Here is a 17,581-nt window from a genome sequence, read left to right as displayed (position 1 = left end):
TGAAGAGCATCAGTGGGGAGACCCACCCCCGTTAAGGGTATACACATGTAATTGGCAGAATACCAGTTGCTGGCATATTGGAGGTACTTGAAGTGAAAATCGTCCATGGAATGATGAGAATAGGTAAAGGAATGAGAGATTAATCCCTTATAGAGACAGCACTGCCAGACCTAATATTCATTAGGTCTATGATTGAGGGTGAGAGCATTATATGAAAGGTGGTGGGAGTCACTGATCACATGGTGGATGAAGAGGTGGTAGATGAACAGTCAATAAAGAAACATACAGTTATAAGAAGTCACATGGTGATTCAAATATCAAAAAGTGGAATATGGGGACACTGTACAAATAAAACAGACACTTTAAAAGGAGTTTTGTTTTATTGATTTGTTGAATTTTTGTGTCATATACATGGGATTTTTATTGGATATGTTAGAATATTCACTGGTGTTTATATAAGTGTATAACAGATGCAAAGAAAGCTCACACAGTAAAAGGTAGCTCAACATCTTTTTATTTAAAATTATATTGTAGGAACACAATTTTATATAGCAACCTACACGAAATTATAAAACATTACTCATAGGTTTGGTTACATATAGGAGGTAGAGCGGGAGTGTCACCAACATTCTTAATTTTTGATCCGAGAGCTGTATGAGAGGAAGGGGAGAGGGAGAGGAGCTGTGCTGCCTATGCCAAGACTGTGTGTAGTGCTGGGATACAAAAAGGAGCTCAACAGGCACAGCATCCATATAGGGGGGGGCATAGCTTAAATCTGGGTGACAGCCCCTCCCCTCAAGATGCCATGTCCATACTACTTATGTATTTATCCACTTCTATGCAGAGGAATAGCCCAGTGCCTGAACTAGTTTACTGTTCAGGTGTGTGTCTGTGGCCACATCTCCTAGTGGAGGAGAGACAGAAAGAGGGGGCAGATTGCTGAGGTTGTAACCACCCCCTCTAAACTTTCAAACAGCAAACGGGCCATTACTGGGACCTATATGACAGACTAAGTGCCACTTCTGTAAAATCAAAAGGAGGGAGGGAAGAAATACCAATTGATTCATTATTATGGTAATATTTGTTAATTATTTAGCTTATCCTCTACTTCTCCTTTTAAATACAATGCAAAAACCTTATATCATCAGGCTACAGGTAGCATTAGGGCATGAGGGAGTAAGTATGTCATATTAATACGGAGTTCCACCCAACAGCAGAAGCTCTGCTTTCCTGCCTCCCCCCCCCCCCCCCTCCGCTGCCACATTTGGCACCTATATGTGATTTTGCACCATTGGTGGCTACAGCTGTCAATCAGGAGATTCCCCGCCTGCACCCAGCGATCACCGAGGAATAGTGACAGGGGAGAGGTCTGTATGTAAACAATACAGATCTCCCCTGTAAGCACTGACATGCTGCTTTGTAAAGCAACATGTTTCCCTAGTAAAACACACACAGCAAAACAGCACACAGTTAGCCCTTTGAAGGCCATCGATATAAAATGTAGTATGGTACTTATTTTTCCAAAATACTAACTTCTTAAAAAAAAAATATAATAGAAAAAAAAGTGTAGGGGCATTAGAAACATTTCATAAATTTCATGGGAATATCATTAAAGTAAATTTGTGCATCTCACATGCAAGCTGGCAGCCCTTGGGCACCTCAGGTAGTATAGTAATACAGGGCACGCACCATGTGTCAGCAAACAGTGGGTGCAGCAAATCTGTTAACAGTGGGGTGGCATAAGGTGCATTATTAAAGAAAGCCTGGGCTTTCTTCTACCTTTAAAATGCATTTTGATTGCTGTTCTACAAGCAAGAGTCTCACAAACATGTATAAACCTTAGCACAATCCTTAAAAAAACATTACATTACATATGATTTTGTACACTGAAAATAGAGAGCATCCAATGCCAGGGGAAGTCCCTTCTCCTTGGCAGTACCTTCTACTGTTGTGCATGATAACATCAGAGCAGAGGAGTCTAGAGCAGTTGTCTCCAAACTGTGTAGAATGCGACCCTTTGCTAGCCTCTGTCCGGCCCTTGGGGTACTTTTCCTCTCCCTGACACCAACAAGGAGGCACCATTTCTTACACTGGCATCAACAGTGGGGAACCATTCCTCTCACTGACACCAACAATGGGACATTTTTCCTCCTGCTGACACCAATGATGCAGCACAATTCCTCCAACTGATATAAACAATTAGGCACTATTCCTACAACTAATACCAATGATGGGGCACTATTCCTCCCTCTGATACCAATGATGGGGCACTATTCATCCCACTGACACCAATGATTGGGCACTATTCCTCCCTCTGATACCAATGATGGGGCACTATTCCTCCCACTGACACCAATGATGGGGCGCTATTCCTCCAACCAATACCAACTAAGGGACACTATTCCTCCTACTGTTCCAATGATGAGACACTATTCCTCCCACTCTCACCAATGATGGGGCATTATGCCTCCCACTGATACCAATGATGGGGCATTATTCATCCCACTGACACCAATAATGGGGCACTATTCCTCCAACCAATACCAACTAAGGGACATTATTCCTTCTACTGTTCCAATGAGACACTAGTCCTCCCACTGTCACCAATGATGGGGCATTATTCCTCCCACTGTCAACAATGATGGGGCATTATTCATCCCACTAATATCAATGATGGGGCACTATTCCGCCAACATATACCAGTGATGGGGCACTATTCCGCCAACTGATACCAATGATGGGGCACTATTCCGCCAACTGATACCAATGTAGGGAACTATTGCGCCAACTGATACCAATGATGGGGCATTATTCCTCCCACTGTCACCAATGATGGGGCATTATTCATCCCACTAATATCAATGATAGGGCACTATTCTTCCCACTAATACCAATGATGGGGCACTATTCTTCTCACTAATACCAATGATAGGGCACTATTCTTCCCACTAATACCAATGATGGGGCATTATTCATCCCACTAATATCAATGATGGGGCACTATTCCGCTAACAAATACCAGTGATGGGGCACTATTCCGCCAATTGATACCAATGACTGGACATTATTCCTCCTTCTACTGACTACAAACTTTATGACATTTTTTGTACTCCCACTTTCGCTGGGACATTTTCTACTCCCACTGGCCACTCCGGCCCCCTAAAGTCTGAAGAACAGACTTGTTTAGAAAGTTTGGAGACCCCTGGTCTAGACTGTCCCCTCTGGGATGTCTATGTATTATTGTTGCAAGTAGCCAGTACCTCTCCTTGCCACTCAGGGCTGCTGTTAGAAATAACGGTACTCCATACAGCATACCCGACATGGCCTCCCCCGCATAAAAATATAACAATTATATTTTCAGTAAAGATACACATATTATCAGACACAAACACAACATAACTTAACATAAACAATAACAAAATTATTGCTAAATCTAAAAGATCAAATTGTATTGAATTAATAAATAAATCTAAAACTCTGTGTATGAAAGAGTCTCTTGAGCACTGTGGCCTGTACAGTGTGAATCAGTGGTTTGTTTATGTGCCTGGAGTCGCCTGTCTGCAGGTTGCCTATGTTATGCTATGGAGATGTACAAGCACAGCCGCAGGCCCAGATTTGACAGGTGTGGGAATGACCCATGTTATGACAGCATGCATTCAGGGCCACTCACCCGCACCTGCAAATCTGTCAAATTAGGACGTGCGGTTGTGTTCTTAGGCCCCTTTCACATGGACATTAAAATCAGGTTCGCCTGCCCGTTTTTCAGGCAAACCTGATTGGAACCTCCATTCTCCTTTATGGAGCAAAGGGTGTAAATGGATATGTGTCCATTTACACCCTCCAACATCCAATCCGTTAAAAAGAGATGTATGGGTATCCAATTCCCCTTCCAGCAGTTGAATCGGGTCGAGTCAGTTTTCATCCGACCGCCTATTGAGGAGAGAAAACTGCTCTGTGTCCTCTCTGCAGCAGCAGAGCGACCACAGACCTGTCATCAGCTTGCTCAGCAGGGATTAGTGGAGAGATCCCCCGCTGAGCAAACAGATCCACTAAACAGATCTTCGCTGTGTGAAAGGATTCTTACAGATGCTGTGACCCATTAGAGTAGCAGGCAGCTAAAAACACTCACTCACTCTGCCAGAATACCTGTGTAAATGAGTACCTAGGACTTTGGTTCACATGTGAGGTTGTGTAGATGTAAAATCTCACAGTTGTGTAGATGTAAAATCTCACAGTTGTGCTGTGCTTTTACCACTCACTGGAGTGCTGGGTTGTGGAGAGAGCAGAAGAGGCTGGCTTAAGCTCTCAAGGGTGATTTCAGCCAGCTGCCAGTCAGAGCATGGACCATCTCTGTGATGTCAGCCAGCAGTTCACTGCTGGCTGAATCTGGGTCACAGGAATGCAGAATGGTGCACTCCTGTGACCCACAGGGTAAGTATGGCCAAAATAACTTTGACCTTGCTTCTCCTTCAATTATTTTTTTAATTATTATTATTTTTTTACAGTTTTTAGAATTTTATGTATTTTTTACATGTTTAACAGCCCTGTCCGGGGAGTTCGGTGAAATATCAGATGTCTAAACAGACCCCCTGATGTCACACATTTGAGACAGAAAAAGGAAATAAGGATATAAACTCCTAATTTCCTTTCTTTGCAGCCTCAGCTGCACTGGACAATGAATGAGCAGAAAGCACTTTGTACAGAGCAGTTTCCTGTTCAGTCACAAACTGAAGCATAGTAAACACAGTTATGAATGAACACAGTGAGTGATCAGTATAGGTCACTCACTATGTTCATTCAGGAAAGGAAGGGGCTGGTAAATATGACATATTTACCACCCTTGCACTTTCCATCATGAAAAGATCCCCCTGTGTGTCCCGCAGCTGGTGGGAAAGGTGAGGAGGAAAGCCGGCAGTGCTTTGGGGGCATTGGAGATGCAGCCTGCAAGGGGGAATTATGAAGGGGAAGGGGGATGGTTGCCCCACTGGAGCCAATCCTGTGTGTCTCTCCCTGCAGCAGCTGCAGCCCATAGGAGCAAGAGGGGTAAAGCCAGCAGCATTGGGGGAGGCTGGGAGGTGGAGCTGTGCATGCCTGCAAAGTGTCATTGGGACTCCGGCGGTCCTGGTAACCAATGACTGGAAAGAAGACTGAGGAAAGGGGGAGAGAAGCGAAGAGTGAAGGCATGCCCTGTTGATAGGAATCCTCACTAGGTGCAGTGTGTGATAGCACACATAGCACCCATTAACACTTTTGCTGCCAGAGCCATTTTTGCACGCATGTTTAAAAAATCATTTTAGGCCTGAAGATTACACAAAACCCCCAAACATGATATATTTTCTGAAAGCAGACACCCTAGAGAATAAAATAGTGACAATACCAATTTTTACTGTATGTCACACGATATTACCGCAAATGTACCGCAAAATTTGCAAAAGATGTGTACCGCAATAGATGTTTTCACGCACAGACACCCCAATGTGTGTATTTACATTCGTACATGCATATATGTGGGAGTGGGGGGGCCTCAAAATATTTTTTTGGGGGAGGGGTGTTGTGTGCTTGGGTGTAATTATATTTTAAATAAAAAAACTTTTTTTTACTTATTTTTTTTTCATCACATAGGGGACACAAACTGTATGTACATTTGTTCTGTACCAGTGGGGGAAAAACATGTTATTAAGCTATTTTCTCTCCAGGTTGAATGTTTTTAATTCACACAGGATAAAGTGAATCAATAAATGATGGTATTATGACCACTAGATGGAGCTGACCATCAAAATAAATGAATATTTTTAAAAACACTCCAAAAGTAACCTCAAAGATCAAGCATGTAGGCAGGTTGAAGCATGTTCTAGATAGATGCTGCCCCGAAGGGCAGGGTAAGGGTTAATGCCTTTCCTGGTTCTTTAGTTTTTGGTGGGTTATCACGAAGTCCGACCCACTAAGCCTGTGATATAAAAGAGGGACAGTGGTCCGGAACAGAGAGTCCCAGAGTGTCTGAGAGTTCCCCTAAGAGAGAGCCCATAAGGGAGAAGACCAGAAGAGCCACACCTAGGAGGAATACAAGAATGTCACCTGCTACTGCCATAATATAGAAGGTCTTCTGCACCTGGGGTTTTGCCCCCAAAGATACCAGCTATTAGAGAATGCCTCTGATGGGCCTTCTAACAGATGGATTATACCTCTTGCAGGTATGTTGGGATAGCACATAGTCTGAGGAAGAATAATCCTTTTTTGCATTTTGGACTTCAAGATGTTCATTTTGCACTTTTCCAAGTAGAGCTTTGAAACTTTGTTCCCGCCTGGTCTGAAGTTACTCACGGGTGCAATGCAAGTAACCGACACCTATGGTCTAATATTTGGGTCATGTTACACATTGGGGTATGAAGAGTCAACACAAAGAGTCATCCCAGTGCAAGCTATACATGTGGTTGTCATAGGCAACATAGGTACAGTCAGCGAGCAGCCTGTCGATAGTGTGTTTCTGTTATAGGTAGAACTGCCTCTAGCTGCGAGGGAGATGTCAGAGCTCCCTACTCAGTACTCTCCCATAGCAAATGGAGCAGATTTGCACTGCAGAGGTCCCCATCCTGTACAGAGGTACAAAGGTTCAAGAGTTAAAGTCAAGTGCATATTTGAGCCCGCGCTAGGTGCACAGTGGTGTTCTGTTCCGCTGCTGGGATCAGTGGAAAATGCTGGACAGGTGGCTGTGGCCAGTGTTTGGCATGGCCTGTAGCTTGCAGACCAGTGTTTGGCATGGCCTGCCTAATTGCAAGTTACAGTGGGAAGATGTACATTTACACAGAGACCACAGAGTTAACTGGACAACAGTTATGGCACAAGTATACATGGTGTACGTTCATCCCTATGAGTAGATGCCTGCCTTAAGGTCCAGCATTCCTCAACAGCAACCTCAGCTTTGTCCCAGGGCATTAATGAAAATGGCACAAAGTAAAGGTAGACCATGTGTAGTGAAAGTGATCCTGTTACAGGTAGCGTAGCCCAGAAGAAACCACCCCAGGGGTAGTCGTCTTATGTGACCCAGACTTGGTGCCCAACTAGTTAACTGGGAAAACATGGAGGAAGGTCCTGCCTACCCCAACCCCTACAAACATTTGGGTTTATATGCACATAGCTGACTCCATTCTGTATTCACAGAAAATTTATTGAATACGTTAAGCTGGCTAATTAAACTTAGAATAGCCACTTACTCACAATAAACATTGCCCAACTATCTAGCTTTTCTAATTTGTTTTACTTGGTATCAGTTTTTGTGTTCTGCAGAGGTGGAATTCTTACTAGTAATCATCAAATGCAAGGCATGAATATAATCTTTAGAGGCAAGATACAGCAGGCATGGAGCATTACAGAGTAGTCTTTGAACCATTTGAGATGGGTTTGGACATTTTATTATCTCACAGCTGATCAAAGAAACCTGTGCCAAAAAAGATATTGAAGCTTCTGTTGGTAATGATGTTCTAAAAATGCTAGCTTTCTAGCTGCCATCAGCTTCAGTACTTTCTGAGTCACTGACCTGTAACAGGCATGCAGATTGGAAAGTCAAAGTGAAGTCAGAATATCTGGACATAATTCATGTTTCAGATCTGTTTCTAGGAAACCATTAAAGCTCTTGGATTATCAAGTAACTAGATAGGGCGGCCTCCATATTCTCTCAGTAAAGATTTTATTAACAATAGTAGCTCTAGAAGGTTTTACCCCCTTCATGACCAGGGCATTTTTTTGCTATTCAGCACTGTACTAAATCAAGCAAATAGAGTTTTCTTTTGGTGGTATTTGATCACCACTGGGTTTTTATTTCTTATTATATAAATGAAAAAAGACAGAACATTTTGAAAATAAAAAATGATATATTGTTATAAAACATCCAATAAACCTGTTCCCACCTGGCCAATAGCAGAATGACAACAGAGCAGGACTCTTGTTAATCTGGGTGGGCATCATATGACGCCCCTTCCCAGATTGCGCCTTGCACATGGGGCTGCGCTGTGGCAAGATCTATCATCGGCTGTGTACCTTGGACACAGCCGATTACAAATCTGTGTCCCGGCGCATTGCCAGTACCATGTGACAAATTACAGCAGGTAACATGACAATTGTAAACAATGGATGGCTTCCTTTTCATCATTGAATACAATTGTGTCACTAACTGTGATTGGTCAGTCTGTGTCATGTTATTAGCTGTGTCCAATCACAGCTAATCACAACAAAAAAACCTGAATTAATCAATTTCATTCAGTTAGATGTTTGCTTATAGCAAATAAATTCTTTGCTATAAGCAGTCATAATGTGTAAAAAAAATACTGATAACTTCCTCAAAGTAGTACAATGTTACTATGGTAACATTATACTACTCTGGTCATGGTGTTTTAGGAAAGAAAAATGTTGAAAAAATGTAATAATTTTTTTTTTCATTTTGTCACCAGTCAGTGTCCCTGATCACTGCCACACCAGTTATATGATGATGCTGTACTACCCTGGGGACAGTATGTAAAAATAAAATTGTGAAAAACAATTTTTTCAATTTCTTTATTTTCCAAAAAATTATGACAAAACAAATTAGAACATAAAACTTGACAATGACTTTTACTAAATACCTTGGACTGTCTACTTTGCAAAAACGGGTCAGTTGGGGAATATCTGTACTGTACTGACATTTTTGGGCCTCAAGAAATTAAATTGGCCGTCAATACTTTAAGATTGATCAATTTTAAGATATATATCATAGTTTGAGAACTCTATAACTTTCCTACAGACTAAATCATAAATACTGAGTTGGGTTATTTTCACCAAAAAAATACAGAATACATATTGGCCTAAATTTATGAAGAACAATTGTTTATTTGCAAAAAATTAGAACAGAAACAAAAAAAACATGCTTTTATTTCAAAATTTGTATTCTTTTTTCGTTAATTTAGCAAAAAATAAAAACCCCAGTGGTGATTAAATACCACCAAAAGAAAGCTCTAGTTGTGTGAACAAAATGATAAAAAATTTAGTTTGGGTACAACGTTGCATGACCGCGCAATTGTCATTCAAAGTTTGAGAGCGCTGAAAGCTGAAAATTGGCCTAGACAGGAAGGGGGTAAAAGTGCCCAGTACTGAAGTGGTTAAAAATTAAAAAAAAATAATGTATCCATAAATTTAGGCCAACATGTATTCTAGTACATGTCTTTGGTAAAAAAAAAAAAAATCCCAATAAGTGTATTTCAATTGTTTTGTGTCTACAAACTATGGTATATATACTGGAATTTATGCGGTTATGACGCTATACTGATAATGGCAATGATCAGCAACTTATAGTGAAATAGTGTGGCAGGTAATCTGATGCCAGCTGACACTGGCTGGGAGGTACACTAACTGACTAAATGACAATGAGATCAATAGTGGCATTAATAAATTGATCAGTGCTAATACTATACACTGTCACTGTACTAAAGTCACTAGTTGGGAAAGGGTCAACATCTAGGGGCAATCAATATGTGCCTAACAATGTGTAATGTGTGTAATATTTGCTGCTTTTACTAATAGATCTGTATGTTTTTTCTCCCTGCCACGCAAAGCAGTGTGCAGGAGCTGACAGGGGAGAGAACTGTTTTGTTTACAAACAGTTCTCCCCCCACCCCCATCGGAGATGCTCAGCAATCACTGGGCGCCGGCGAGTAATCACCCAGTAATTGCCAGCCGCCCCCTACCCAGACATGCAAAATCACATACATATACGTGCTTTTGCGCACCAGTGCCTACTTTAGCAGTACTTCTGTTCCTGCCCAGTGCCATTAGTACAGTGTCAGTGCTTTTTATTAGCATGATCACTGTATTGGTGTCACTGGGGATGTCAGAGACACCAAGTCAGTTCCCTCCAGTGTCAGAATGCCCGCTGCAGTCCCATAGTCCCACTATAAGTTGCTGATCGCCGCCATTACTAGTAAAAATACAAATGTAAAAAAAAATCCAAGTATATATACCACCATTTGTAAACACTATAAATTTCACGTAAACCAATCAATTTACACATATTGGGATTTTTTTTAGCAAAGACATGTAGCAGAATATATTTTGTCCTAAATTTATGATGAAATTTTATTTTTTTGAATTATTTTACTGGACATGTTTAATAGCAAAAAGTCACAAATATAGTATTTTTCTCACAATTGTTGATATTTTTTTTTAATAGCGCAAAAAATAAAAAAACACAGGCGATCAAATACCACCGAAAGAAAGCTCTATTCGTAGAAAAAAAAGGATGTACATTTCATTTGGGTGCAGCGTTACCAGTTAAAGTAACACAGCGCTGTAACACAAAAAATTACCTGGTCAGGAAGGGGGGTAAATCGTCAGCAGGGCAAGGGGTTAAATCAAATATTTGGCTACATTCTGATTCAGAATTTTTTTTTGTTTGTTTTTGTTTAATTTAATTTACCATTCTATTTGCTATTTTTTTTACAGTGTCATCAAAGAATTAAGTATATCATCTGTGTTATGTTCAGAAATATCCACAATGCAAATGAAATAAGAGGTTGCATCAACATACATTATTGCACATAATTGTCTCTTTTTGCATGCTTCATCACAACCCTCATTTGTATCAAAGTTTACTAAGTAATTCCTGTAGTAGTTTTGGAATTCAATACTTTTTGGCTTTTGAAACTGTTTGGCAAGTTCATACAAACTTTCAGGCTTGAGATCCTTTATGCCGTACTGTTTGGTCATAACATATTCCAGCTTCCATGTAGTCTTTTGTTTTAGGTTTGCATCAGTGAGATTTAAATAGTAATGCAATAAATCCTAAAAAAAAAAAAGAAAGCAAGATTATTAATGTATTTTTTTTATAAGCCTCTAAATTAAAAAATGTTAGCGGTGGATTGGTACTGTTCTGATGGCAGTTTTGAAGCTTTCCCACCACTTTCTGCCTTTCACACCTTACTATTGGTCAGTGTTGGAGTTTAGAATGAGAATTAGCAAGCTTCAACAGTCCAAGGTTTGGCTGCCCAAACCAAACGGCCTGGTATTCGACATACAGTGGAGCTGGGAGCATGCTGCATGTGTGTGCAGGAACTTCTTTCTGCCTGGCAATATATTTCTTGTAATGATAGTGTTGCTTTAAATCATTTTTTAAAGAGGAGCTTCACCCTGCCTGGATAAATGCTGTCTCTGTCTGAGAAGAAAAAAATGCTTGCTAGTCCATGTGTCTATGATTCCAGTGCGGTCTTGCTTGCTGCTAAAGTTCTCCTTATGCCTCCATCTTGAAACTCCTTTTCACACATGCACAAGCACCCCACAGGTCCCTGACAGATATATGGGACCTATCAGAGACCTGCAGCTTCTCTGTGCATGTAGATCCTGCTCATGTGCAGAGCGACCACAGGTCTGTCAGATCCTGTAATACTTCATCCCTGAGTGACTTGGGTATCACAGAAAGCAGCGAGACCTAAGCATTACATCATCAAGGTAACAGCCCAAATTAAGTGGTATTTACAATACCTACCATTAAAAAACAGCCTGCTATTGTGTAAGAGGGAGGGGTGAAGGAGCAGATGAGAGGAAGTCAATTTTATAAGTGAAGGTCTGCAAGTGATTGCAAAGGTGGAATCTTTTAATTAAAATAATAAACATTGTATACTTAGCTGCCCCTGCCATGATCTTGACTCCTCCTCCCTTTTGAGTGCTCCTATAACAAACTGCTTTCTATGGAGACACTCATGCGGGCTCTCTCCTGAGCCAGACTGTGTGCGTCCAAAGACACACACAGCGCTTATCGGCCCCACCCCCATTCCTTTCTCATAGAATTTGATTGACAGCAGCATAAGCCAATGGCCTGAGGCTGGTCTGAGCATGTGAGGAGAGAGAGAGAGAGAGAGAGCAGCACTGCACTTTTAGGCACAGCGCTTGGTCCAGATCGCACTCAGTGGTATTTAGTGGGAGCGGGGGGGGGGGAGCTGATCACAGAAGGTATTTTTCCTTAATGTAGAGAATGCATTAAGATAAAAAAAACTGTAAATCCTCATGCACACTGGATGTTTTTACAGCTGCTGTTTTTGGCTTTTGACGTTTTTTTCTACAGTAAGTAAACTCCCCAGCATGTTATCCTATGTGTCCATGCACACATAGACCGTAAACAGCGTTTTTTGGCTAGGATGTTTTTTGGCTGGAAAAAGAACCCAGAACTAGTGGGTTTCTAGAGTTTTTTAGCTGTAAAAACGCTCTAAAAATGAAAAACGTGGCAAAACGCAGTAGATTAGAAAACTCAAATGCAATAAAAGCAGCAAAACGCCGCTAAGCGTTAATGCAAAAATGCTAAAACCTGCTGAAAAACTCTTGTTTTTAATGTGACTTTACACAGCTAACATTACCAGTGTTGTTAAAATGCCCAGTGTGCATGGAGCCTTAAAGAAAAGTATGGGATTTAAAAAAATAAAAAATACTGTACATACGCATCTAGGTGGATGCAGCATCACTGCTGATTGCTCAGTTCTCAGTCACCAGTGAACAGAGAACCAGTAACTGTCAGACACCTGCTCTCTGCTCTGCCCCTCCTGCGCTCACTGGAGCTCTGGCTGGGGAGGTGGCGGGAGCAGCTGGCTCAGGATTCCAGCGTTCCAGGGGGGCATGCTGAGAGACAGACACAGGTCAGGCATCTGGATGAATCCTGACATTAACCCCTTAACGCCGACGTCACACAAATATGCGGCCTCACAGAACTGGGCTTTTTTCCGTGGGGCTGCATATTTGCGTACCTGTCTTTGTGCTTGGAGCGTGCCGCACAGCGCATTTCCAGCACAAAGACCACGGTGTCACTGAGAGCCCCGGGTCCCGTTCTAACGATCGGGACCCGGGACTCCCAATTCCAACGATCAGGACCCGGGACTCCCAATTCCGGGTCACATGATCGCTGTGATAACCTGATTGGCTATCACAGTGATTAGTCACTGTGCACCCTGACCCCCTTGTTTTTTCTCTCTCTATGTATAGAGAGATACATTGTATCTCTCTAACTCCTAGCATAGAGAGAAAAAAAAATGTTTGTTAAAAAAAAAAAAGATAAATAAATAAATAAATATTAACAAATAAAATAAAAAATAAAGAAAAAATACCTAGATCAAGGTTTGATCTAGTTCAGTGTCAGGGTTATTGTTTGGATCAAGGTCAGGGGCAAAGGTCAAGGTCAAAAGGTCAGGGTCAAAGGTCAGGATTTTTTAAAAAATGGTATCAGTGTCAGTTAGTGTTAATGTCAGTGTCAGTGTGTTTTAGGTAAAAAAAAAAAAGACAAAAACAGAATGCGCACTATTGTTTCTGGGCTGTACTACGGGTACAAACAACAAATAACATACACATATATGGTACCCTGCGATTGTCAAGAGCTGGAAAATTTATTTTGGGTTGTTCTTTGATGGTAGGTTATGGTAATAACAAGAAACACACAGCTAAATAAAAAAATGATTTTTTTTTTTTACTATTTTAGGCCAGTTTTCCTTTGATAATAAAAAAAAATCAGGAGATATCCATTACCATTTACCACCAAATGAAAGCCCAATTTGTCCTGGATGTACAAAGTAGTTGTGATATGTACGGTTTTACCAACACATGTCAATGTTGTAAAATAGTGCTTAGGCATTTGGATTTGTTTTACCCTTAGGCGTGAAGGGGTTAAAGTCTGGATCCCTCCAGACTCTGGACTTGCTGAGTGACATCAGCCGACAGCAGACTTTAACCCAATGTTGGCTGAACACAGGTTCTTCTTCTCCTTTCAGCCTTTAGAACCACTTTATCTGCTTTAACTATATAAATATGGCATAGGGTTCTTTAATAGAGTTGTAGATTTTCCTAGAATTAGACTATTTCTTGAATATATGTTTTTATTCATCAGCTGACAGAACATTCTATTGTTTATTTGATGTTCAGAAAAGTGGCTGACTGCAAAAGTAAAATATCCATTTAATAGGTATGACATGAAGAAAGAGACCTATGTGAAGCATTTCACACTAAAGCCTAATCCCAGAGTCAAAGATGTTCTTCCTTTAAAGCTGTCTCTCTCATCTAACAATGTACTAAACCAGGTGCTAGGAACTTTTAGACTTCCAAGTGTAGACAGAGGAAGGAAAACTTCAAACATGCTCTGGCGTGGAAGCTCCCAAACAGCAAGGCTTCAGCAAGTAGCTCAAACTTGAAATACAGAAAGGAGCACCAGGCCAAAACTGGATAAAAAGGCCCAAGATAATTTTACCTGGTAGTTTAAAAAGTCATATAAAAAAGCTAATATGTTTCAAGGGCAACACCACTTGCCCTTCATCAGAGCTCAACACAGGGTAAAACTTGGAAGAACTTAGAGGAAACTGTGTCTTCATAGATCTACTATATATTAGAACCAGTATTGAACTCTCCGCATGGAGTAACAACTTGACAGCAGTTGCTGAGAAGCAATGGACTCTCTCATCTAACAGATAGCATACAGATAAAACAGGCAGGTGATGTAGCTCAATACTTTGCCATATTGGCTGTAATTGAACAACCTCAGACTTTGGTGTAGTTCCAGATCAGAAAGCAACAGAGTGGTCATACTATCACATACATGTGTAAATGTTGCCTTCATAAACCACCTCCTCCACCTTGGATGTTCAAAATATGATCAGATATTCATCATTTTGACATCTGTTGGAAGCCCATACTGCACTACTGAACCACAACACTGTACTATTATAAAAGCAGGAGTCAGCCAGGAATAATGGCATCACAGACACAGCAGTATACATATAGGAAAGCAATTCTGGGACTCTGCTGCATTTGCTGGGTTCTCTTTATTAGTAGTAGTATACAGCAGAGAAGGTAAAAAACATTTGCCCATTTTTGTCCTAATAGAGCAGCATAGTGACTAAATGGTTAGTACTTCTGCCTGGCAGTACTAGGGTCATTGGTTCAAATCCCAACCATGGCACCACCTGCATAGAGTTTGTATGTTCTCCCTGTGCCTGCATGGGTTTCTTCCTGGTGCTCCAGTTTCCTCCCACACTCCAAAGACATGCTAGTAGGTTAATTGAATCCTGTCTAAATTGGTCCTAGTATGTGTATGTATAAATGTGAGTTAGAGACCTTAGATTGTACGCCCCTTGAGGGTTAGGGACTGATGTGAATGTACAATATATATATGTAAAGCACTGCATAAATTGATAGCACTATATAAGTACCTGAAATAATAATATGAGCACCTTATTGGAAAATGAAAGCCAAATGCTGAAGAAAAGAAAAGGCGTTCCACCGCACTAGCCCCAGTTGCCAAACTACAAATGCAAATTTTTGATTCAGATTTTTTCTAAATGATTAAAGGTTTTATTATAACAATCGCCAGAAAGCATTGCAAATTACTGTGTTATATTATCCATCTTTGCAGTAATTTGTATGTACAACTCAATTTCCCTCAATTATTACACTGGTGTTTGCTCCTATACAATGCTAACTTTTAGCTGATTTTAACAATGAGGTTCTAATGAGGAAATTGGGAAAATGAACCATTTGGAATTGGTGATAAAATGTCGACCTATGAGCCAAAATGCAATTTTATCTAAGGTTTTCAATAATCATACTGATTTAATGCACAAAAAAAATATTATTACACTCCAAAGTGATATTTACTTTTTTGAACTGAGTTTGTACTGTACTGTGAACTGAGCATGTAGAACATTGTGAATACTCACTGATACCGAGGGGGACATTTGTCAATTCTATCACACGGCTGTGCTAAACAGGGGCAGTGAAATAGATTGTATTACAAATGACTTTAAGGGTTCGGTGTAAGCCTGGGTTCACACCATGAATAACAGAAGAATTGCACAAAAAAAGCACCACATTCCTGTGCAAATCTAATGAGATTCTATTTTGAATGGGCTCAAAGTGCACTGCATTGCACCAAAATAGTGCATGCACTACTTTTAGAAATATACTACAGCTGGGTTGCATGGTTGTTTTGTAGCAGGCAAACCGCTGCAGGCAAACGTAGTACATTTGCGACCCGCGTTTGGTGTGTCGTTAACACTGACAACCACTGCAGATTGCAAGGGCAATGAGTTTTGAACATGATGCGGGAAACGTGCATGAATCAAGGGTTCCCTGCACAGTGTTCTAGTGTGAACTGGGGCAAAGTCATAAATTCCTCATCTGCATCTGGGAGTTTTTGCTTGTCTGTCTTGGCATACACAAGTACTGGCATAAGCCCCAGTACAATCCACTTTAGCCTTTAATGTCTATGGAGTGGCTGTATGCAGCACCTGCAGGGAAATAAGGCTGAATTTTACACTGAACGGTCACAGGTGGCCATGTGCAAGTACTCCTTATTGTCTACAGTGTGAACAATCTACAATGATACATTTGTCACAGACCTGTGGAAGTCTGTTACATTTGACTCCCCATTATTACAGGCCTAGATGACACAACTATACTATAAACCAGCCTTTCTCAACCAGGGTGCCCAGACACCCTGGGGTGCCTTGAGGTTTCTTCAGGAGGTGCCTTGTAAAAATGTCTAAAAATTGCCCAATATTTGTATACAAGCCAGCGGTGGAACAAGCCTGCCTTTTAATTACACAAAACCACCGGTTATCATTGTGCACCATTACGACCTTCTAGTGTCGGCATCCTGCCAACTAATGACATCATCATTTGATAAGGAGGATGTCAACTGTATGCACAGCATCCTAGTTTGACTCTCCATCAGTGCTGGGGTCACATAGTTTTTCACATTTTAGAATGCGGTTCCCTTTTAAAATTATGGACAGTCTGGAGGCACCCCATTCTAGAATGGGGTGCCTCAAGACTGTCCATTATTTTAAAGGGTGTCTCGGGACTGTCCATAATTTTAAAGGGTGCCTTGACTTAAAAAAGGTTGAGAAACACTGCTATAAACCTATTGAGACTTTGCTGATCAAGAGGCGGCCTGATTTTGCTCATTTGTTCACTAATTTGCTTTGCTAAATGTCACCCAAAATGTTTCTCAACATAAAGTGTTTCTCGCATGCATGATAAGCCAACAGGTTCACTTAACTGACATCCTTCCCAGGTACACCTACTTTGCCTTTCTTTTACACCTTTCCACCCTGGCATCTGAAGGTAGTTATACATGGATCTAAGTATGTCTGGTTCAGTGGGAACGGGGTGAATTTCGATCCATGTATGGCCATTACTGTTTGGGAGGAGTTAGTCTCATGATCAGCTTCTCCCAAACAGGACAATTGACACTGCCATAATACAATATGGCTGGGGGGTTGGAATTCCCCCATCTATTGCAAAAGTGTGGAGCAAATATTTTTTTTTTTTTTTAACCGGCTGGCTGAGAGCAAAACGCCCAGTACCTCTAAGTAGAAGTGATATGTGACTAATTTCCAAGCAGCCATTCAATCCATTCTGGTGGCTCACTACACTTGGGTGCTGACATTTACAGTATACTGCCCATCCAAACCTTGTATACCAAGTGTAGTTGAAAGATGCCACATTCTATAAGCAGCTCATGAACTGAAACAAAATATAAAGTGGCCTCAACCTAGGCTTCTCCCAGGCCAAGCCACTGACATGTTTT

The 17,581-nt window shown here is 41.0% G+C and overlaps 1 protein-coding gene across 1 annotated transcript in view; it reads right to left on the bottom strand.

Annotated features, from left to right (window-relative positions):
- Positions 1–361: 361 nt before the first annotated feature.
- The window catches only part of SMPDL3A (sphingomyelin phosphodiesterase acid like 3A), a 57,323-nt gene continuing 40,103 nt past the window's right edge, over positions 362–17,581 (bottom strand). Inside the window, exon 8 of the mRNA XM_089685358.1 lies at positions 362–10,806. Coding sequence (XP_089541484.1) covers positions 10,462–10,806 — 345 coding nt within the window. The 3' untranslated portion in view covers positions 362–10,461. The remainder of the gene's footprint in view (positions 10,807–17,581) is intronic.

This window comes from Staurois parvus, unplaced genomic scaffold, assembly GCF_062004578.1.
Source record: "Staurois parvus isolate SC_StPar_1 unplaced genomic scaffold, SC_StPar_1.0 ptg000372l, whole genome shotgun sequence".
Taxonomy (NCBI): domain Eukaryota; kingdom Metazoa; phylum Chordata; class Amphibia; order Anura; family Ranidae; genus Staurois; species Staurois parvus.
Note: the sequence above shows the minus strand (reverse complement) of the source record. Positions and strands in the feature narration are given on the sequence as shown.